The sequence below is a fragment of the Geotrypetes seraphini genome, chromosome 12 (assembly GCF_902459505.1).
Source record: "Geotrypetes seraphini chromosome 12, aGeoSer1.1, whole genome shotgun sequence".
NCBI classification, from domain to species: domain Eukaryota; kingdom Metazoa; phylum Chordata; class Amphibia; order Gymnophiona; family Dermophiidae; genus Geotrypetes; species Geotrypetes seraphini.
Window position 1 is genome coordinate 37850824 of NC_047095.1, and position 21410 is coordinate 37872233.

Consider the following 21410-nt stretch of genomic DNA (forward strand, 5'->3'; position numbering starts at 1 on the left):
AAAGGTTGAATGCTTTCATTCGACAATTCTAATAATGCTATTTATTTTATATTACACTAGTGCCTTTACCTACACAGTTCAAGGATGGATTATATAAGACTAAGGACTCCTTTTACAAAGGTGCGTTAGGGCCTTAACGAGTGGAATAGTGTGCGCTATTGCACTATAATGCCACGCGCGCTAGCTGCTACCGCCTCCTCTTGAGCAGGCGGTAGTTTTTAATCTAGTGCGTGTGCTAAAAAGGCTAATGCACCTTTGTAAAAGGAGCCCTAAGAGAACAAACCAGTTTATCTGGGAATTATAATAAGAAAACAACATTCCACAATATCAATTAATTAATCAGTAGATAAACCGACGTTACGAATCCGAAAAGCCTTCAGATTCTTTTGAAAAACAAAAAGTGGGCAGGTGATCTTAACTGAAATGGAAGCTGGCTCCATAAATTGGCCATCTGATAAAAAGAGAGTTGGCTGATTTTAACCCCCTGAATGCTGGAAATTTCAGTTGAAAGAAATTCTGAGTGTGATATTTGTTTTATTTATTTAAAAAAAATTTATATACCGCCTGGAGTCTCAGCGGTTTCCATGTAACAACATACATAATCATGCAACTAACAGATACACATCATCCATTATTAAATCTAACATGGAAGCAGGTGCATCATCTCGTAAGATTTTAAAAATGCTTGAACTTGAACTGTGTCATCACAGTTCTAGGTAACCAATGAAGTTTAGCATAAAAAGACTGGATTGGTTCAAATTGTGACTCGAAAGCTTGATTCACAAGCTTTCTGTTTTGTCCACACAAGCATTTATAAGAAGACAGAACAGCTTTGGAGTCCCCATTGGAAACAGGATACTGGGCTTGATGGACCTCTGGACTGTGCCAGTATGGCAACTCAAGTTCTCTCCAGATCTCATTTGAGCAGGTCAGGATTAATTCATCGAGGGCCCCTAGGCACACAAGTACACTGGGCCCCCTTCCCCGCCCCACCCCACCAAGCACCCAGGCGGACACAGGAAGCTGCGTCAGGAAGCTTGTCTTACTTTCCGTCGAGGGGGGGCCCGCACTGCCGATCGATGCTGGAGGGGCCCATCACCGTTTGGAAAAAACAATGTTGATGCCCTCCTTCATCGGGCCCCCCCCCGACCATTTTGAGCCCTAGGCACATGCCTACTTGGCCTATTGGTTAATCCTGCCCTGCATTTGAGGACTGTTGACCCAGTACATTGACAATTTAAGTGAAGGAAGGGCTAATACAGAGCACATAGCACATAGGGGCTAGACCATATAGCACTTTAAAGCAGAAACAGGCGAACTTAAATTTCACGCGTGCCTCCATCGGCAGCCAATGCAGCTGTCAGTAGTAAGGTGTCACATGATCAAACTTCTTCAGCCTGAAAATCAGTTTGACCGCTGCATTACCACAGAGCCCCAAGATTGATGGAGCTTCCTCTGGTTGCACCTCTGTGCTCACTTCCACCAACTTCTCAATTCTATGGCAATACCACTTCACTCTGGAACCAGGATTCCAAGCGGCCTCATGGCTGAATCTAGGACTGACACTGCCTCTCCAATTGGGGGGCTAGCTGCAGAATCAAGAAAATGGGTACAAGCTACTGGGCCCAGTGATTTCAAGACTTCTCATCTTTACACCAGTGTTTCTCAACTTTGTCCTGGAGCACCCCCTTGCCAGTCAGGTTTTCAGGATATCCACAGTGAATATGCATGAAAGAAATTTGCATATAACGGAGGCAGTGTATGCAAATCAAGTTTATGCATACTCATTGTGGATATCCTGAAAACCTGACTGGCAAGGGGGGGACTCCAGGACTGATTTGAGTTGAGAAACACTGCTCTACACCACCAGTGAGGTCCTTCTTAAGAAGCCAGATACTCACAGCATGTCAAAGATCTGCTGAATGAGGTACACCATCAAATCCGCGCAGGACAATTCCACTCAGACAAACGCACCCCAACAATTATGTGCACGGACAAGTGCGCGCAGGACAATTGCAACCTGTGAAACGGGAGAGATAAAGCAGAGTGGAGGGGACACTGGAACATGACGTGAGGCGCCTCAAGCCCCTCCCAAGGGAAGGGGTCTGAGGAGTCTCAGCAAATCAGGGCCTTCCAGTAAAAGGATTCCCATAAAAATGCTGTAAACCTAACCCTAACACGAGATAAGAAGTGAATCTGTGAAGTGTAGTGTGTGTGTGGTTCCTCCCACCCCCCTCAAAAAAGAGGGTTACTTTGTAACCCTCAAAAAGACAAAATAGTATGCTATAGTGGCGGACCTCCAGGAAGTGAATCTGTTAAGTGTAGGGGCGGAGCTCCGATGCAGTGTGCACATTTGTCGTGCGCGCAAATGTCAGGGCGTGTTTGCCCTGCACGCCTTTGACAAGTCACTGCTGAATGAAGATAGGGGCTATGGAAAACAGACCTGTAGCCTTCATTTTCTCTCAGCCATAGCAAAAATACCAAAAAAAAGTTGTTTGCATCCTAGTTACAGCCCTCTACCACTTCATGTAGATGTATAAATGTAATACTGTTTATAAAGCTAATTCTATATTATATTTACATACTAGTCTTGAAGCCCGTTACATTAACGGGTGCTAGAATAGATGTCTGTCTTTCTTTCTGTCTGTCTCTTTGGCCCTGTCTGTCATTCTTTCTCTCTGCCTCAGCACTGTGAGGTTCTAGAGAATGACACGGTGACAGAATCCGTCACTGCCACCGTCCCCACACATCCCATGCCATTCTTTAGTGTTTATCTCAACCTCAGTCCTTTTACACCAACATTCTTCAATGCAAGGCTTGAGGGTCAGTGGTTGTGTCCATTCATACTCTTGATTCTTCCCTCTCTCCTGAAGGAATGCAGATGGTTTATAGCGGTTATCCGCAGGGATGGGGGACAAATTCTGTCACCGTGTCATTCTCTAGAACCTCACAGTGCTGAGGCATCAGCCTTAACCACATCAAATTTGGTACCTCTCCATTACATTTTCAGAGAATAGTTTTGCCCCCAGTTATCCAGTCACTGGTCTGTTTTTCTTCCCCCCAACCTAACTAAAGCAAATTAGCTCTGACATTCCTGCATCTGAGGCATATGACTCTTGCCATTGAAAGGCTATGTTTCAAGAAACTGATTGATCTGACAAAAGTTAACACCAGCCTTTTTGTGAGGGGGGGGGGGGGAGGTGATCACTTGGGTAACCAAGTCTACTTCTACCTTTGTAGTTACCCTGGAAGACTGTTTATAAGCATCTTAAATAAACTAAAACCCACAGGCAAAGCCAGCATCTCTCTCTGTTAACAGGCCACTTCGGTGTCTTTGTAGAGCGCTAGGAAGTCTCTGTAGCCCTTCAAAATACCGCTGTCAATAATTTGAAGATGGGCTGTCCAGGACCTCCACGGGGCTCCCTCACTGCAGGGGAAGTGCCTCCCGGGTGGGGTATTTGGCCTAACGCGCCTTACCGTCACTCCGTACAGCCCACCCGGTGCTCCATGTAGCTCTCGGCCAGAGTTGCAGTCACGCTAGCCGTACTGCCGTAGGAGCGCGTCTTGGTGCGGGTCAGGCTCTGGGAGAGCTCGCGCAGACCTCCATCACGGAAAAACAGCACTACCGGCCAAAGTTTATTTTAAAGTTTAAAGCCGCTGCGGCGGCTCCTCGCACTATCGCTGCCTGCGTCGGAAGCCTTCTCCGATGCAGGTGTGGCTCATGAGAGGAGCCGCCGCAGCGGCTTTAAACTTTAAAATAAACTTCGGCCGGTAGTGCTGTTTTTCCTTGATGGAGGTCTGCGCGAGCAGGGAGGTGAGCCCTTCTCAAGGGGGCGAGACAGGCTGCTGAGGAGCTTCGGAGGCTGCTGCTGTTAGCCCCGCAGAGACGGAGCGGCCGTGCCAGCGCCACTCTCCCTCTCAGCGGGCCGGGCCAGAAAAGGAGGAGGAGAGTTATGGTTAGGTTCAGTCCATCTGTTGTATGGTGACGTATAAGCGCGCATGCGCACTCTTGTGGCCACATCGCGACGGATCAGGGAACACGGCTTTAGAGTGCGCATGCGCGCTTACCATTTTATTATATATGATGGGTAAATATGAAGTCTCTTTGCTGGGAGCATTTTCTTGCTTTTTGAATACATTTCTATAATCAATTTATACCTACTTTGCATTAAAATGGTTGTATTGTTTGACTGTACAGGTATTTTCAGATCGTGTTGAATTCCTCTAGTGTTTTACTAATTCCCACACAGCCTCTGCTGTGACAGTTTGGATACTATTCATGTTTTGCAGTTTGTTCTTTGTTTCCTATGTGGAATAACGATATTTCTTGATGCAGCTCATAATTGTTTTGTCTGTTATTTCTGCATAACTTACATTTATTTTTCAGGATAGGAATAGTATGAAATACACTAGTATTATGATAATTATAATTTGCTATTGTTTTCAGGATTGCTGGTAAATTAATATTTATCCATTGCATTTATGCATTAACTTCAGACTGTGTTTCTATTTGCCTTCCCACCCCTGTAAAATAATGAGAAAAAATGGTGAAATATTTTGAAAATTCATATTTACATAAGACAGTTTTCAGCAAAGCAGCAGTGCTTGTAAGACTGCAGACGGGGGCATTTGTTGGACAATATGGTGCCCAAGGCAAGTTGCTTTTGGTGTCTCTAACCTTGGGTTGATGTACCTACAGACTCACAGACTAACTTGATAGGCAACATGGCAGCCCCCTCCCCCAGAGCTTGCAGCCATGGTGTCTGACCTACTTGCTCACCCTCTGTGAGAGGCCAACCAAAGGTAATTTGTACCCACATGCCGACAAACTGTGTTCCATGAGATTTGAAAATCCCATGGAACACAGCGCTACTAAGGAATCTTTAGGGCACATGCTTTGCAGGAGCGAAGTTATAGGTGGATTCGAGCCATCAAAAGCAAGTGTGAAATAGAGAATGACACAGGGAAAAAATTTGTCCCTGGCCCTTACTGTCCCCACAAGCTCAGCTCCATCCCCGTATCGTCGCCACGAGCTCAATCCCCATCTCCATCCCATCCCCAAGAGCTCAGTCCCCATCCCCGCCCTGTCCCCGCGAGCTCTGTTTCCATCTCTGCCACGTCCCCACAAACCATATGATCCCTTCTGCACAAGCCTCGAATAGTTTTATACTAAAGTTACTTTATTAAAGTATAAAAAGAAACAATGTTCTGTACAATTGTCATTTTATAAATCAAAGTTCTGGCTGCCAAACTAGAGGAAGAGATCTTCAGCTGTCATGGCTTTGTTTATAAATGTTTATCAACACAACTAATATACTACTTTATCCTAAAGCAAAAAAAAGAAAAGAAATATAAATTTTTTTCCACCTTTGTTGTCTGGTTTCCTCAACTTCTCATCATTCTGCCTCTGTCTGCCTTCTCTCTGCCTCTTCCATATGACATCTGCTCTGTTACTGTGCCTTTCCCTTTCATCTCTCCCTCCACTCCATCCCCTGTTGGCTGCCCCCCCCAATTGGTCTGGCACCCATCTTCTTCCCTCTGTTCCCCCCATAATCTAGCATCTCTGACTTCTTCCCTTCCATCTTTCCTTCCCTCCCCCAGGTGGTTTTTTAGCATCTCTTTCCTCCTTTCCTCCCCTCAGATCTGATATCTATCACCCCAATCCAGCATGTGCACTCTTTTTCTTTATCTCTTCCTTCCATCCAATATGTGCTCCCCTCTCTCTCTCTCCTCCCCACTCCTCAGTGTCTGTTCCACTATCTCCTCTCCCCACTTTCCTTCAGTGTCTTCTCCCCTTTCTCTCCTAATGGGGCAGCGATGGGTGGAACTGGGCTGGGGGGCAGGTCTAGGGGGGGGGTCCAGATTTTACTATAGTAAAATCTGGCAACCCTACATACAGATACTTCAAGCATTTTCCCTATCTGTCCCAGTGGGCTCACATTCTATCTAATGTACCTGGGGTAATGGGGGGCATTAAGTGACTTGCCCAAGGTCACAAGGAGCAGCATGGTGCTGTAGCTCCAACCACTGAGATAAACACCCGTTTAACAGTTGACATGCCTTTGAAAATTGCCCTAGTAGACACAGGGCAAAAATACATACTATTTATAACCTTTAGCAAGGCACTTTACCGCCTCAGATTCAAGCTTTGGGTATATTTACTACAGTCTTCAAAAACAGAACAACATTAACATGGAAAAAGTGATCACAGAATTTCAAGATCTTTACTAAAGTGCTGCAAATACCACAGGTTAATATGAGTCATGATAATTTTTCAAGCGCTCCTGTAGCTGGAAACATCAATGGTTAAAAAAAAAAAAAAATCCTGTTACTGGCTGAATTAGTCTTGGATATTCAGGGCTGGGTCATATCCTGGCACCTTTACTGAATATCTGGGGTAAATTCTGTTTCTCCTGGCTTACGCAGGTCTTGGCCAATATTCAGCTGAGGCTTGTATAACACATTTCTGTAGGCCCCAGATGAATATTGGTCAGGACCTGCATAACAATTTACAGTGGTGCAGCGAGGGTGAGAGGCCCCTCCCCACCCTCTTCTCCGCCTCCCCCTCCACAAACTCCTTCTCAGCCCCCTCCTGCCACATGCGCGCTGCTTTCCTTCCCCCGTACCTCTGTAACGTTCCTGGCATGAGTAGCAACCCCCGAGCTGCTGTCGTGCCAGTGCTGCCTCTTCCTCTTACGTCACTTCCTAGGCATAGGTCCAGGAAGTGATGTCAGAGGATGAGCCGCTGCTAGTGTTACAGTAGGTTGGGGGTTACTGCTTATGCCAGGAATGTTACAGAGGTATAGGGGAAGAAAAGTGGCTGTGGGGGGGAGGGGGGCTGGGGAGGAGGACGGGTGCCTGCACCCTCACCAAGATGGCGCCCAGAGGGGACTGCCCCCCTGCCCCCCCTTGCTATGCCACTGACTTTTTGTTTGGTCCAGCTTTTCCACTCCCTCCCACAGAATGCTTGTCTACTCCTATACCCCCATCCACCCAAGACAACCCCTCTTTCAGAAACCCCTTCCCCCCCCCGGCACAGATTGGACTCTCTTCCCACCTTCTGGGCCAACCTGGGATCCCTGTTAGTCCAGTGAGGGCAGAAATGAACCCCACTTGCTCCTGCCCCTAGCAGCTGTCACAGCAAAATGGCTGCCATGACCTCTAGTACTATGCAATTTATATGATTAAATTACAGAACAGCACTGAGTACTCTGCTGGCTTTTAATATGTATTGTTATTCTATAAGTTTAAGCATGCAAACATTTGCTAAAAATCAAGCACTCTTACAGAATTAGGGGTTTATATTGTGCATGCAGAATTTATGTATCCAGATATTTTTTTTTAGAGGCTCTGTAACAATTTTATGATATGTTATGCTTGTTTTATTAACAGTCATGGATGGTATATTGTAAACCACTCATGGATGATATAGAAAAACGTTTTTAAACATCTAATACATCAATCTGTGGTGCAATGCTTACTTTGTTTTTTATTATACTGTATTTAGGGCCAGCTTAACAACTAGGCAGACTAGGTGGTCACTCAAGGTAGAAGCAGCAACAGCTTCTTATAGAGAACAATAGATCCTAATTACATTATATTACATTAGTGACTTTTATTCCGCCATTACCTTGCGGTTCAAGGCGGATTACATAAGAGGTTATCTGGACAATTCCAGAAGAGATTACATAGTTGAGCGGGTTACTTCGGGAGATTGAGATGCTTCCTGCGGAGTTAGTTTGTCTTGATAGATTTCTTGAATAGCAGAGTTTTTATTTCTTTTCTGCCTTCAGCAATCTGGCAATGTCTGGATGAGACGCCAGAATAGATCTGCAGTCTCAGGTCCTGAAACAAATGAGCCCTGCAACTTGAATCTGAAGGGAAACCACAGTAAGCCCTTTGTCAAGGTCAACTTGAAGGAAAGCTAACACGACAGAGAATGGAGCTGAAGATGGTTCCACAAGCTCCTGAGAACATCAATGCTTTTTTTATCCTTTATTGAAAAATAATGCAATTAAAAACAATCTAAGTTATACAATTGTATATAAGACAGTACCATTAACTCATTTTGTATCTTATTTCATAACAATGCTAAGAAATTTACATAGTCTATAATACCTAATAATGTTGTCGTGATCAGTAGATTAGATAGTTGGCGGTCAAGCTTCACTGCCTGCGTGGCTAGTAGGCCATCGTACATTTTTTTTTGTATTGGACGTCTCTGATTGGGAGGTGTGTGAATGGTGTCTGGGCTTTCCTTTGCCTGGTTGTGGCAGTTTGGATAAGGCGGCTGTTCAAATAGCCTGGGCCTTCTCCATTCATTGCTTTAAATAGTAGACAGTAAAATTTGAATTGTATTCTTGCTTGTACTGGGAGCCAGTGTGAGTCTAGGTATGTGACGGTGATGTGGTCGTATTTCTCACACAAGCTCAGAGAGACATTACAGGAAGGAAAAGCTAATGAAGTTTGGCTCTTCAGCTTGAAAGAAAGATGGCTGAGGGAAAAAATGATAGGGATCTATAAAATCCTGTGTGGAGTGGAATGGGTATATCTTAATTGCTTGTTTACTCTTTCCAAAAGTATAAGGATTAAGGGGCAGCCCCCGGTACGTTAGCCCACCGGGACAGATAGGGAAAATGCTTGAGTACCTGATTGTAAAACCGCTTAGATAACCTTGATCACTTTTTTGTGGTCAACGTTTATGGTTATATCATGATGTAACTAGAATAACCCAGGAAAGAAGGAAAATGTTTTTGGGCATGAGAGAAGAGACAAGGAAGCTAGGTGCTACTTTTTTGCTAGCTTATCCATGCAAATGTGTCATTAAGTTTAAGGGCCTGAAATATGTGTATTTTACACCAGATCATCTACGTTCCTTTTTAGATCTCAAAGGTTTATCTAGTGGAGGGAATGTAGCTTAAAGGAAATGCTGGGTTCTAGCGTTTAAGTCTTTACTTTTATTTCTTTGTTGTATCATTGTAATATTACTCCTATAATATCTTTGTTTTCTTTTCCTCCTTCTAATTGAGGTCTAAGGAAGAGTTAAGTTTCATACATATTTATTTTAAAGACTGCAATGTTTAATGATGTTTTTCTTTTGGAACATGATTCTGTATTTCTAAATCAAGTAGTTATACTTGTAAAATATGTTAAATTCAATAAAAATAAAGTTAAAAAAAAAAAAAAAAAAAAAAAAAAAAGATAACCTTGATAGGCGGTATATAAAATCCTAATAAAACTTAAAACTTGAACAAAACTACTACATACTACACTTAAAACAAATCAGAGAAAATATTTTTTCACTCACAATGGAATTTGTTACCAGAGAATGTAGTAAAAGTAGTTAGTATAAACTAAACAAAACCTTAATTTTATAGACCGGGTCTTCAGCCAAAAAAAGGTGCTCGACTCGGTTTACAATAATGTAAGTATCTTTGGGAATGAGAAGGGGGTCACTGACCACTAAGGGATTAAGGGGAGGGGGGTCATGTCTTAATCCTTCTAGTGGTCATCTGATCATGTAAGGCAGGGGTGTCAAACTCAATCACATAAGGGGCCGAAATCTGAAAAAAAAGGCTGTCGCGGGCCAAAATTTTTTTTAAAGATACTTGGGGGTCCTTTTCTTAAGGTACACTAATCGATTTAGCACACGCTAAATGCACACCTTAATAAAAAGACCACTTAGTTTTAGTAGAAGTATAGGGTTACAACCTTTCCAACCCCACGCCAGCTCTGTGAGGTAAACAAAATAAATAAAAAAGACTTTTCCTCTCTCTTTTAGGTCCTAGTTCCCGCTCGCTGTCTAACACCAGCTCTGGCGGGATACACATTTCAAATCTGACATATTGTAATCACAAAACAGAAAATAAAATTATTGCCAGGGTCTCCTTCGTTCTTCTTCCCTTTCTTTTCTGGAGTCCAAGCGATAGATTGAGCAGTGCTGGGCTCATTTCTTCTTCTGCTCCTCAGCACTAGGGATCAGCAGGGCAGTGAAAGATATTTCTGTGTCTATATAAATTCTCACTTCCAGAGCATAATTACAGCAACTAGAAACAAGTTACAAATAGAACCTGAGACACCAATTCTCTCTTTGTGGGCCTCTTTGATCTCTCTCCTTCCCTTTAGGAAAGTCCCAAAATACCTTTCCTCAGCTGCAGGTCTGCATGGGACCTGACTGCAGGTTCACGCCGCATCATCTGTAGGTTCACCCGGCCTGCAGAGGATCGCTGGTCGGCAGCAGCGATCCTAGCAGGCCGCCGTAACCTCAGCTGTGCCCGCCCGCGGTCCCGTACGTCAGAGGAGGGGCAGGACCGTGCCAGAGGGAGCATGCAGCTGAAGCTACGGCAGCCTGCTAGGATCGCTACTGCCGATCAGTGATCCTCTGCAGGCCGCGTGAACCTACAGATGATACGGCATGAACTTACAAATGATGCGGTGTTTGTACCAGCAGGCCAGCTTTAGATGAAATTTGAAATTGTCAGGTGGGCCAAATTTCATTATTCTATGGGCCAGATTTGGCCCGTGGGCCAGAGTTTGACATGTCTGATATAGGGATATCTTTTGCTAACTTACTCTGGGTTTTAATAAATAGCGGTAGAGGTTTCTACCACAGGACGATGAGGTAAACTAATAGAATTCCGATGAGCATCGGAGCATTTACCTCGCTGACCCGTGGTTGAAACCTCTACCACCATTTAGTAAAAGGAGCCCTTAGTTGTGCTTGAAACAGGTCTAGCCAAAATCATCTAAACATTTGCCCCCCCCCTCAGATATTTTGGTTTTGTTCCAAATCCCAATCAATCCACCCCCCAATATACCCATTTGAAATCTAGATAAACTGCAGAGAAAAATGTCTCAAAGCAGCTTTTTGAAAATTTGCAACATAGATGCATTTGTAGGAAAATGTCCTTCTGCCACTTTATGATGTTTTTCAGACGTTTTACTCTTTTGAAAATGAGCACCATAATGTCCAATTATACATTTTTGTAGTGCTATTCTGGGAGAGATGGTATTGAGGTGAACATGATTGTTCAGTTTAATTATAAAATTCTCTGGCATTCTGAAAGTTAACTGCATGGGTGGGGCTGGAGGAGCGCTAAGGTGCGCTAGCGTTTTTAGTCCACGCAGCATTTTAGCGCACGCTAAACCCGCGCTACGCTTCTAGAACTAACGCCAGCTCAATGCTGGCATTAAGGTCTAGCGTGCGCGGCATTTAGCACATGCTATTCCGCGTGTTAAGGCCCTAACGCACCTTTGTAAAAGGAGTCCTTAATACCCTTGTACCAACTTTGCTTGAATTTTATGTATGCATTTAGTGGAAATTTCTATTTTCCAATAAAACTTTTTTTTAAAAGGGATAAATACACATTAATTTACTTTGGAAAAAAAGAAAATCCTTGCAACAGCAGTGTGAATGAATAGTTATAAAATATAGGGACATTTTTATATAGCTATTTGAAACACCATTTATTGTTCTATTGTCCATTTATTATGGATTTTTGGAAATCAATTTGGGGCCAAATTAATAGTTTATTAGAAAATCATGTGGTATTATCTTATGATGCAGTACTATTTGGAATGTCTATGAGGGCTAAGAGCCAAATATCTTCCAAAAATAATAAACTCTTACTTATTTTAACAGGAGTTGCCATACAACAAATAACATGCAATTGGAAAAATTGGAATAGATTAAACTGCAGTTTTTGGTAGAATTCAGTGTGTCATATTTATAAAATGGAAAGAACATTAGCTATTCAGAAAGGAAATTTTAATAACTTTCAAGATGTGTGGGGGCCATTAACAAATTATTGCAATGAATAAGTATTATTTTCCCTGATTTGTACAAATGTAAGAATGGGGTGGGGGGAGGGGGGATTTTATTATATGGTATAACCGTTATGAGATGTTGAAAGGATGGGAGGGAAAGGGATAATTCTATTTAATATGAAGAATTGTAGAATTTCAAGTGATATATTTAAGTTAAAATGGTTGATACTTTTGATGCACTTGATGCTAAATGCTAAGGCATCCACTATATTCTATGAGTGCCTTAGCATTTACTGCGTGCTAATCTTTAGCGCGCACTAAATCAGTTAGCACACCTTAATAGAATGACCCCATGGTATCAAAGCTCAAAACTTTAGGATTACAATTGTCCTTTCTAGTTTTCTATCACCGATCACATAAATATGTTATGTTACACTTGTAGACTACTAATATCATATGGGATTCTTTTCATAGAGTAAACTCACCTCCAATGCGTTCCTCTCCATACAAAATTGATTGGTTATCTGCCTGTTGATGAAGCATGGAAAAATTATTATATGATTTAAATGATTATATTTATGCATTGTGTTATATGCATGCTTAGAATCGCCTGTTTTACAAAGCTGCGCGGCAACAGCCCCGAAGCCCTTTAAATCTCTATGGGCTTCGGGGCCGTTACCGCACAGCAGCCGCTAGCTTGGCTTTGTAAAACAGGCCCTAAGGCCCTGATTCTGTATAGGACGCCCAGGAGAGATGTCCTATACAGAATCGGTCCTACACTAAACCCTGATTCTGTAACCGGCGTCCATGGTACAGACGCCGGTTAGAGAATCGGGTTAAATTAGACGTGGCCGCTATACTTATGGCAGCAAGGGATCTCCCTGCTGCAATATGTATAGCGGCCGCGGTTGCGGCCGCCTGTCCCATCGCCGACAGGAGGATGCCCAATCCTCCTGCCGGAATCCCCCTGGAAACCCCCTCCCCCCCAAACTGGTAATTGCGGGCAGGAGGATGCCCAATCCTCCTGCCGGAAAGCCCGACGGACCCCCCCCCCCAAAACTAACCTCCCTCCCCCAACTAACCTTTACATGTTGGTCAGCTGGACAGGTCTTGCTGCCGTCCAGCCGACGGGCCCACCTCGTGGAAATGAGACGGGCCCGACCCTTCCCGGCCCATCCCCACTAAATCTAAGGCCTGATTGGCCCAGGCTCTAGAAGCCTGGACCAATCAGGCCTTAGGCATAGCGGGTCCGCCTATCTCCACTAATCCTAAGGCCTGATTGGTCCAGGTGCCTAGCCTACAGCTGCCTAAAATCGGGACGCACTTTGGAGAATCAGGGCCTAAGTGTTGTTCTAGTCGGCACTGACTTTTGGGCACCATTTATAAAATATGGCAGTGAATGCTGAGATCAGAACTGAGATGCCCAGGTCAGGTAGTGTTCATTTCTATCAATATTTTACTAAAGGCTCTGCCAAATGCAGAGCCTTATACAAAATATCTGTAGGGACATGCTAGAGTACATATGTTATTTGCTCTGAGGGAACAGACATTTTACAAATATATATGGGGCAGTTTCCATTTGGAAGTGGTGAGTTTACAATTTCACATGTAAGTGATGCAGCTTCCATATATAGCTGCTCCATTTTACAAGTCTATGGGGTCCTTTTACTAAGGTGTACTAACTGATTTAACGCACACTAACAATTATTTATTTTGGTATTTGTATACCACTAATCTAAGTGGTTTACATTCAGGTACTCAAATATTTGTCCCTATCTGTCCTGGTAGGCTCACACTTTATCTAATGTACCCGGAGCAATGGAGGATATAAGTGACTTACCCAGGGTCACAAGGAGCAGCATGGGATTTGAACCCACAACCTCAGTGTGCCACACTCTCCCCACTTTAGTGCATGCTAAATGCTATGATCATTATATTCTTCTGATGAAAGGGAATCCCAAAGGAACTTGCTCCTTTAAGAAGCACACTGAAATGGATCCAATTAGTAGCCACTGGGCTAGATTCACTAAGCAAACCGATCGTGTACCGATCAGTTTGCGAGGCCTTTGCGACCCGATTTCCCTCCGACCTGATTCACTAACCTGTGTCCTGATCATCATCTGATCCACGCATGCAAATGAGGAGGAATGGCATTCAAGTGCAATATAAAAAGCAACACCGACTGGGTTGGCCGATCCAAAATAAGTGACTGCTGAGGACCAGTCGCCGAGGTTCTTTCCAACTGCCCTGCCTTCTGCCGCCCTGCTTCTCTGCCCCAATCTGCAGCCCTGTCTCAGCCCTGATCTCCTGCCTGCCTCGATCTGCTCTCTGCCCCGTCTCAGCCCTGATCTCCTGCCTGCCTCGATCTGCTCTCTGCCCCGTCTCAGCCCTGATCTCCTGCCTGCCCCGATCTGCTCTCTGCCCTGATCTTCTGCCTTGTCTCAGCCCTGAACTCCTGCCTGCCCCGTTCTCCTGCTGTCTCCTGCCGATCTCCTGCTATGTCCTGTCTGCCCCAAATCTCTCCTGCCAACCTGACTCTCCAGCCCTTCCCCGCATTGCGAGCCTGTGGTTTTAACCTGCGGGTTAAAACCACAGGCTCACTGGGCTAGTAACAGTTTTTTAAAAAAGTCGCGGCTCTTAGACACATGCGCAGACCATCTACAGATGGTCTGCGCATGCGTTGGAATCTCACACTAACGATCTGTGCGGTCGGAGGGGGGCGTTCCTCCAATCGCCCTCATTTGAATTTTTTTGTTTTGTGGATTGGTCAGGCCTGCATGGATCGGCCACGCAAAGCAGGTAAGTGAATCTAGCCCATTGTCGCTTATGGTTAAATCTAGCTTTTGGGATCCACCGCTGCGCTCTAAAGTTTATTTCCTTCCATTTCATAAGATTATGCTTGCTGCACACTGTCTTAGATTAATCTCTTCATAAAGGTGGTTAATAAATCCTGTTATATAAATAAAGTGGTATTTTGTTGTATTATTTTTTAAAATATATTTTACAGTATTGTATTATCTGTATTTTATGTACTCCTAAATGCTTTGGGTTCCTTTGGTGAAAAAGTGGGTTATAGATGAAACTTAAATGAAATTGTATCCTTAACACTTGCATAATTTGAGGAAGCAAACTCTTTATTGTCTTCCCTTTGGGAGGGGCGGCTTAAATATTTGTAGATATTTTGTATCATTAATAGCTAAAATGTGATTGTGCTATGCTTGATGAATATTGGGACTAGCTTATGTCTCATGTATGAAAGAACCCCTAGCCGGTTGCTATTTTACCTAGTTGATTTAATCATGGGAGATTCTGGGACCATTTTCAAACGGCCTGCCTATCTGAAAAATCAGTGGCTGATTGATTTTTCTTCTAGATAGAATTTATACCACGCCCCTCTTTTACAAAGGTGCGCTATGCTTTTTAGTGTGCGATAAATATGATCTGTAAACCGTTTAGAACCTAACGGATGTAGCGGTATATAAGAAATAAATTACATTACATTACATTACATCGCGCGCTATACACACGCTAAACGCTAACGCGTGCATGTTATCCTATGGAAGCGTTAGTGGTTAGCGCACGCGTTGATTTAACGTGTGCTAGACACGTGCTAAAACGCTTAGTGCACCTTTGTTAAAGCAGCCCTAAGTTTCAAAGTTACCGAAAGCACTTGCAAACCTTTGCACCTCCTTTATGTATGTGAAAAATAATGTGCATACCTTTGAAAATTTGGAATTAAGCAGATATTTGTAACCCCCATCCCAATCTTGTCTCGGGAATGCCTCCCCCACCTGTAGAAAAAAAATCTGCTCCTAATGGTACTACGTGCAGAATTTTACCCGCATATACAATTTCTTTTTTTTTTTTTTTTTTAGTTCATTAATTTTATTGAATATTATAAGTAATATACAGAAAGCAGTTCAAATACATAAAAATTGAATAAGAAATAGTGATGTAGAAACAAAAGAAACCATAATTGCTGTTATTTGCATATAGTAGATTAGTAAGAAGAATTCAGAGTATTTGAAACTGCTAAGAAAAGAAATAGAAAGGATAGAAAAGCAGAGAAGATGAATTGAAATAAAAAAGAAAAAAGAGAGATAGAGAAAGAGAGAGAGGCAGAAGTGTCTACAAGGCAGAATGAACATATGAATCTAAGAATGACCAAGGTGATTTATTTCGCACCAAATTTGTAGATAAATGAGATATTGTGTTCTTTTCATATGCATATGATTCGAATTTGTGGTACATGCTCAAGGAGTTCCACCAAAAGGTGTAGTCTAGTAGTGTGGGTGACTTCCAATTTTTCAAAATGTGCATAAGAGCTGTCACAATCATGGTGTCAATAAGTTTAGGAGGACAGTTTGATAGTGCGAAACAAGGGAGTTGAGACACATATACAATTTCTAAAAGTCAATTTCTGCTGGTAAAGCATTGTTTTGCCGGTTAGAAGATTCTGTTTAAATAGAGAGTGATAACTGGGTAGCTAGGATGCAAACTGATTAACAGGATTTCAGAGATTTGTTGATATGGAATGGAAGTAAATAATACGATCAGCACTGTTGCCAGGGAACTTGAGAAGCAAAGACAGAAAATAATAGAGAGACGATACAAATGCAATGATTATTTGGAAGCCACAATATTTGCATGTCAAAATTCCACTTGATAAACAATTAGCACGAAGGACTCTGTCTAAAGCGTGACAGGTGACAGCTCTATCAGTACATGCCAGGCATGTTTAAAATAAGACAGTCATAGCATTCTATAATGCACCAATAACCAAGAGCTCCGTTATCCATTTACGAAGCCAGGACACAATTTCTTTCTGCCAACATTAATGGCCTTGTAAATCAATAGATTAGGTTTGTGTTTGGTATGACAGAAGGAACAGAGATACAATCTTGAGGGGGGAAAACCCCCCAAGCAGAATTCTATCTTAGCTTTGGTTTGAGTCTCAATCCATTTCCTATAGCAAAATTCCTAGATTTGGCCTCTTGCTACACCCAAACTTTGAGCTCTACATCCATTCAGTTTAGTTAAGCTAGATTTTGATTCATAAGTTATAAGGAGGAAGAGAAATATATAAAAAGGCAGAAGCTAAAATCCACAGGCAGAGAGACGATCTGGATACGAAGCATGTCCTGCCACATTCTACAGTTGTGTGCTTAATGCAGAGACAATGAAGAGTCCAAATTAAAATGGAGATTTTCCATTACTGCAGTAAGCTGACAGTCAGTTGATTACTCTGAAATAGCTTTATATACCACAGTCCACATAAATAAAAAATCTGAATGTGTCTGATATTTCAAATCATTAAGGTGTATATTAACTAAAGTATCTAGATGTGTAAATAGCAACATTTACACATCTAGATTACATACACTTTTGGCTGTGCCTTGGGTAAAGCAAAAATCTACATGCGTATTCTATATTTTATAAAGTAAATACACATATATGGAGAAAACACTTTCTCAACACAAACGTGAGGAAGAGAAGCCACCAACCAGGAATATGTCACCATATGGAATCTTTATCGGGTCTGGACTCAACATGGCCAGTGTTTCGGCACCTAAGTGCCTTTTTCAAGAGTCTACAAATTTTACATATTAACAAAACACATAAATTCATCCACATATACAACATAAGTCCTGTACATAAAAGTTGTATTTCTCCTAGAACCTGTGATTAATATATCATATATACAGTTTTCGTTGTGGCGGTGCCTGTCTGGTCCTATTTTGGTGATTCTATCAAACATTTTTCCATCAGATTTTATACTAGTGAAAAGGCATAGACAGGTTTTTAAAAAGTGCTTATTAGTGAATGAGGGCAGGGATATGTAGACATTTATTCCCTACAAAGGTAATACATGTGATGGCCACAAAGCCTGGACATTAACCTTGAACACCTATTCCGAGATACACATAAGTGTAAAGACTGACACCACCACTTCCCCAAACGCTCATATACACCCTTGATACTCCCATGACAGCAGTAAGAGCCCCCACACTCAACTCCAACAGCAAGAGAACTTCAACACTTCCCTGACAGCATAAGACTCCTATCACACCCACCCTGGCAGTAAGAATATCCCTTATCATGACTCCATATGTGACAGCATGAACTCTAGTGGTAGTTGCATGAGACTACCCTGGCGGTCGGTTGGCTGGCATCATTTCGAACTTAGGCCCGATGGAACAGGCTCCTGCTCTTAGTAGACAAAAGGGACCTTGGGCAAAGGCGTAAGGAAGAGGGTTACTGTTCGAAGAGGACTGTCATGGTATAGTAGTCTTCTTGCTATTGGGGGGGGGGAAAGGGGGGAAATCTTCTGTTATTTATATTTTAAGTTCTCAAGTTTTAGTTTTAGAGGGGGGCATCACAGACTCAAATCTTCAATAAAGATCAAACAGACTTCCTTAGAAGACGAAACTTCTTGAGTGTGTCCAGACCAATAAATTGTTCTCAATCAAATGCCCTCTTTACCATTTGTAATTAAACATAAGCTCAATCATCGGTGTCCATATAAAACTATAAAGACTTCTCTATTTAAAAAAGTGTCTCCTTTTCCAGGGCAACGCTGTTTCAAGGATCATCAACTGAAGTTGCTCTTCAATTTGTGTTTAGATTTGAGATTGGACATGCACTTCCCTTTGGCTATATTTGATAAGTAGAGAATGACACGGTGACAAAATTCATCACCGTCCCCGTCCCCGCGGATAACCGCGGGAAATAATCCCATGTCATTTTCTAGTGTCTATTTCAATCTCAGTCTTTCTACACCAGCATTCTTCAAAGCAAAGCTTGCGGGTCAGTGGTTGTGGCCATTCATACTCTGATTCTTATGTGAGCCAAGGATAATGAAGCCATTGTGACATCACTGATGTGATTGGCTCTTAGGCACTGGTGGAATGAGGCATTATGACATCACAATATCTGCTCTGGATACCAGAGACTGTCGTTCTGTAGTGTCTATCTCAACCTCAGTCCTTCTACACCAGCATTCTTCAAAGCAAAGCTTGTGGGTCAGTGGTTGTGGCCATTCATACTCTGATTCTTCCCTCTCTCTTTAAAGAATGGCATGAAGATGGTTTCCTGCGGTTATCTGCGGGGATGGGAACGGTGATGAACTTTGTCACCGTGTCATTCTCTATTGATAACATAGCATTCTAGCACATTACTGTGTGGCCACACATGTTAACATCAAAGCTTATTCTCCCTAAACACCCTCCGCTTTAATAAGCTCATAATTGAAAAATATAAAAATTAATTGGGTGATAGGCACAATTTTACAAAAGGTAAGCGGCTATCGCATGAAACCTAATGGCGCCTAACTCCAAAGTAGGCGTGTTTAGAGGCGGAAAAGGACTAGGACTTAGGTACCATTAGACGCAATTCTCTAAAGTACTTAGGTGTCTATAATGTAAACTTTCAAAATCATGGCCTACATTGTAGGCACCAACTAGGCATCTAAGGTTTAGTTAGGCATGATTGTATAATGGGAGCCTATGTGTGATTTGACTAACTTTAGAAGCCTTTTTAGGCACCCAGTTAGAGAATCTGTCTCATTGTGGCTACCGTACATTTATTTTTGCATTTAACAGGTTAACCACAAAATCTTAATGTGACTTATGAAACGTCATAATTGTACTGCAGTATATTAACACTGCTATTTAGAGCAAATAATAAATTAACAGAAACGTGAAAATGTGAAAGGATATAATGCATGATATATAAGTGTTGTAAAAAGTGTTTTCTCTTACAAATTGTAAATGTTCTGCAATTATCTGCAATGACAAGAATAATAGAAAATAAATATTTGTTTTTGACTGTAGGCAGAGTGCAAACTTGGAATATATTGATTTTTATATTTTACAATGTGCTTTTAGTGCTAGTCAAGGCTTCTTGCTGCTTTGTGTGACATGTGGGACGACTAGACCTCACGGTACTGTGGAGCATAGGTGCCAACATTTCAAAATGATTGTGGGTCCCAGGCACAATAAAATTACCACTTTCTGGACACTAAGAAGTAACATTCAATACTGAAGGTGTTCAACTACCCCCCTGAGCTGGTTCCTATAGTCTGAAGAACATCCTGTCTATATGTGCTCACAGAGGTACATTATCTCACAGAAAAGCTGGATAATAGGGGTGCGTGGCAGTGGCATACCTAGGGTCTGTGACCCCTGGATCAGATCATCTTTTTGGAACAAATCTAGGTGGAAATGTCCAATCAGAAAGGTGCACAAAAAAGTGTCTTTCAACACATCTGATTGATCCAAAATCTTTATTCATCCAAAGTAACTCAACGACCCGACATGTACATGTTTCGGCCTCACGGCCTGCATCAGGAGTCTTGGAGGTCTTTGGGTATATAAATAGTTATGTGAACCACTTGAAATGCCGTTTCTATCAGAGAACCAAGATCCTGGCGCAAGAGGTGCGGCTGCCCCAGCTGGATAATAGGGGTGTGTGGCAGTGGCATACCTAGGGTCTGTGACCCCTGGATCAGATCATCTTTTTAACACCCCCATCTCTGTGCACATATTGTCGGCTTTGATGGACTTCTGTCTCAGAACAGGAAATTGTCATCATAGGGGGCAGGGAACTAGCAGAGCCGACAGCGTTCTGTACAATTTAACATCAAAACATATTTATAAAGGGCTGCTGAAAATTTCTCAGGCCAACCAAGAAGAGAGTGATGTGGAGCCATGAAACTTAGAAGTTATTCCACTCTTTTCTTGACACTTTTCATTTCAATGAGTCAAATGCATCTAGCAAATGGGCACAAGTATAGGGAAACCAAACCATTGTGATATCACCGATGAGGTTGGCTCTTTTCTTAGGCATTGGTGGAATGAGGCATTATGACATCACAATACGAGGGGCTGCTGAAAGCTCTCAGCCCAACCAAGAAGAGAATGATTTGGAACCATGAAACTTACAAGTTATTCCACACTTTTCTTGATACTTCGTATCAATGATACGAAACGAAAAGTGTCAAGAAAAGTGTGGAATAACTTGTAATTTACATGGTGACAGCAGCTCCATGATTGCTTAATGCACTCTCTTAGGGGGAAATTCTACAAATGGTGCCTTAACTTAGGCACTGGTAGACGCCCTACTAGGGTTAACAGACATCCAGATTTTGAAAAGCTTTCCTTCGGTTAGGAGGGCATCCGTGCATGCGTGGATACGATGCGTGCACTTGGCTTCATTGCGTCGCATCCACACATGCGCGGGTGTCCTGCCTGACGAGAGCAGGCCGCGGGGGAGGGGCGGGGCTGGGGTGAACTTGGAGGCGGGTTGGGGCAGGCTTGGGGGCATGATGGGGGATGAGGGGGCGGGGATGGGTGGGACTGGGAGCAGGTCTAGGGGTCTGGATTTTCCAGACGGGAAATCTGGTAGCCCTACACCCTACCGGCTCCTAATAGGGAAATGCCATTTGAAACTGCAAATAACTTTAAATTTAAAGTGCCTACTGGTGCCTAACACTACTATGGGTGTGGCTAATACCAGAAATGGCATTAGGCGCCGTAAAGCACCAACATAGGTGCGATTCACGACAAAGAGAAGCGCTAGAAATGTAGGCCTGGAAAACCTGCGCCTATATTTCCAGTGCCTATCTGTCCCGGAGGCGCTATTCT

At 42.8% G+C, this 21410-nt stretch overlaps 1 protein-coding gene across 2 annotated transcripts in view; it reads right to left on the reverse strand.

The window, feature by feature from the left end:
- Positions 1-21410, reverse strand: part of AK5 (adenylate kinase 5) — a 313765-nt gene that overhangs the window by 82102 nt on the left and 210253 nt on the right. For both annotated transcript variants that reach the window (XM_033917084.1, XM_033917085.1), the window contains exon 9: positions 12252-12294. In XM_033917084.1, the coding sequence (XP_033772975.1) occupies positions 12252-12294 (43 nt within the window). The remainder of the gene's footprint in view (positions 1-12251; positions 12295-21410) is intronic.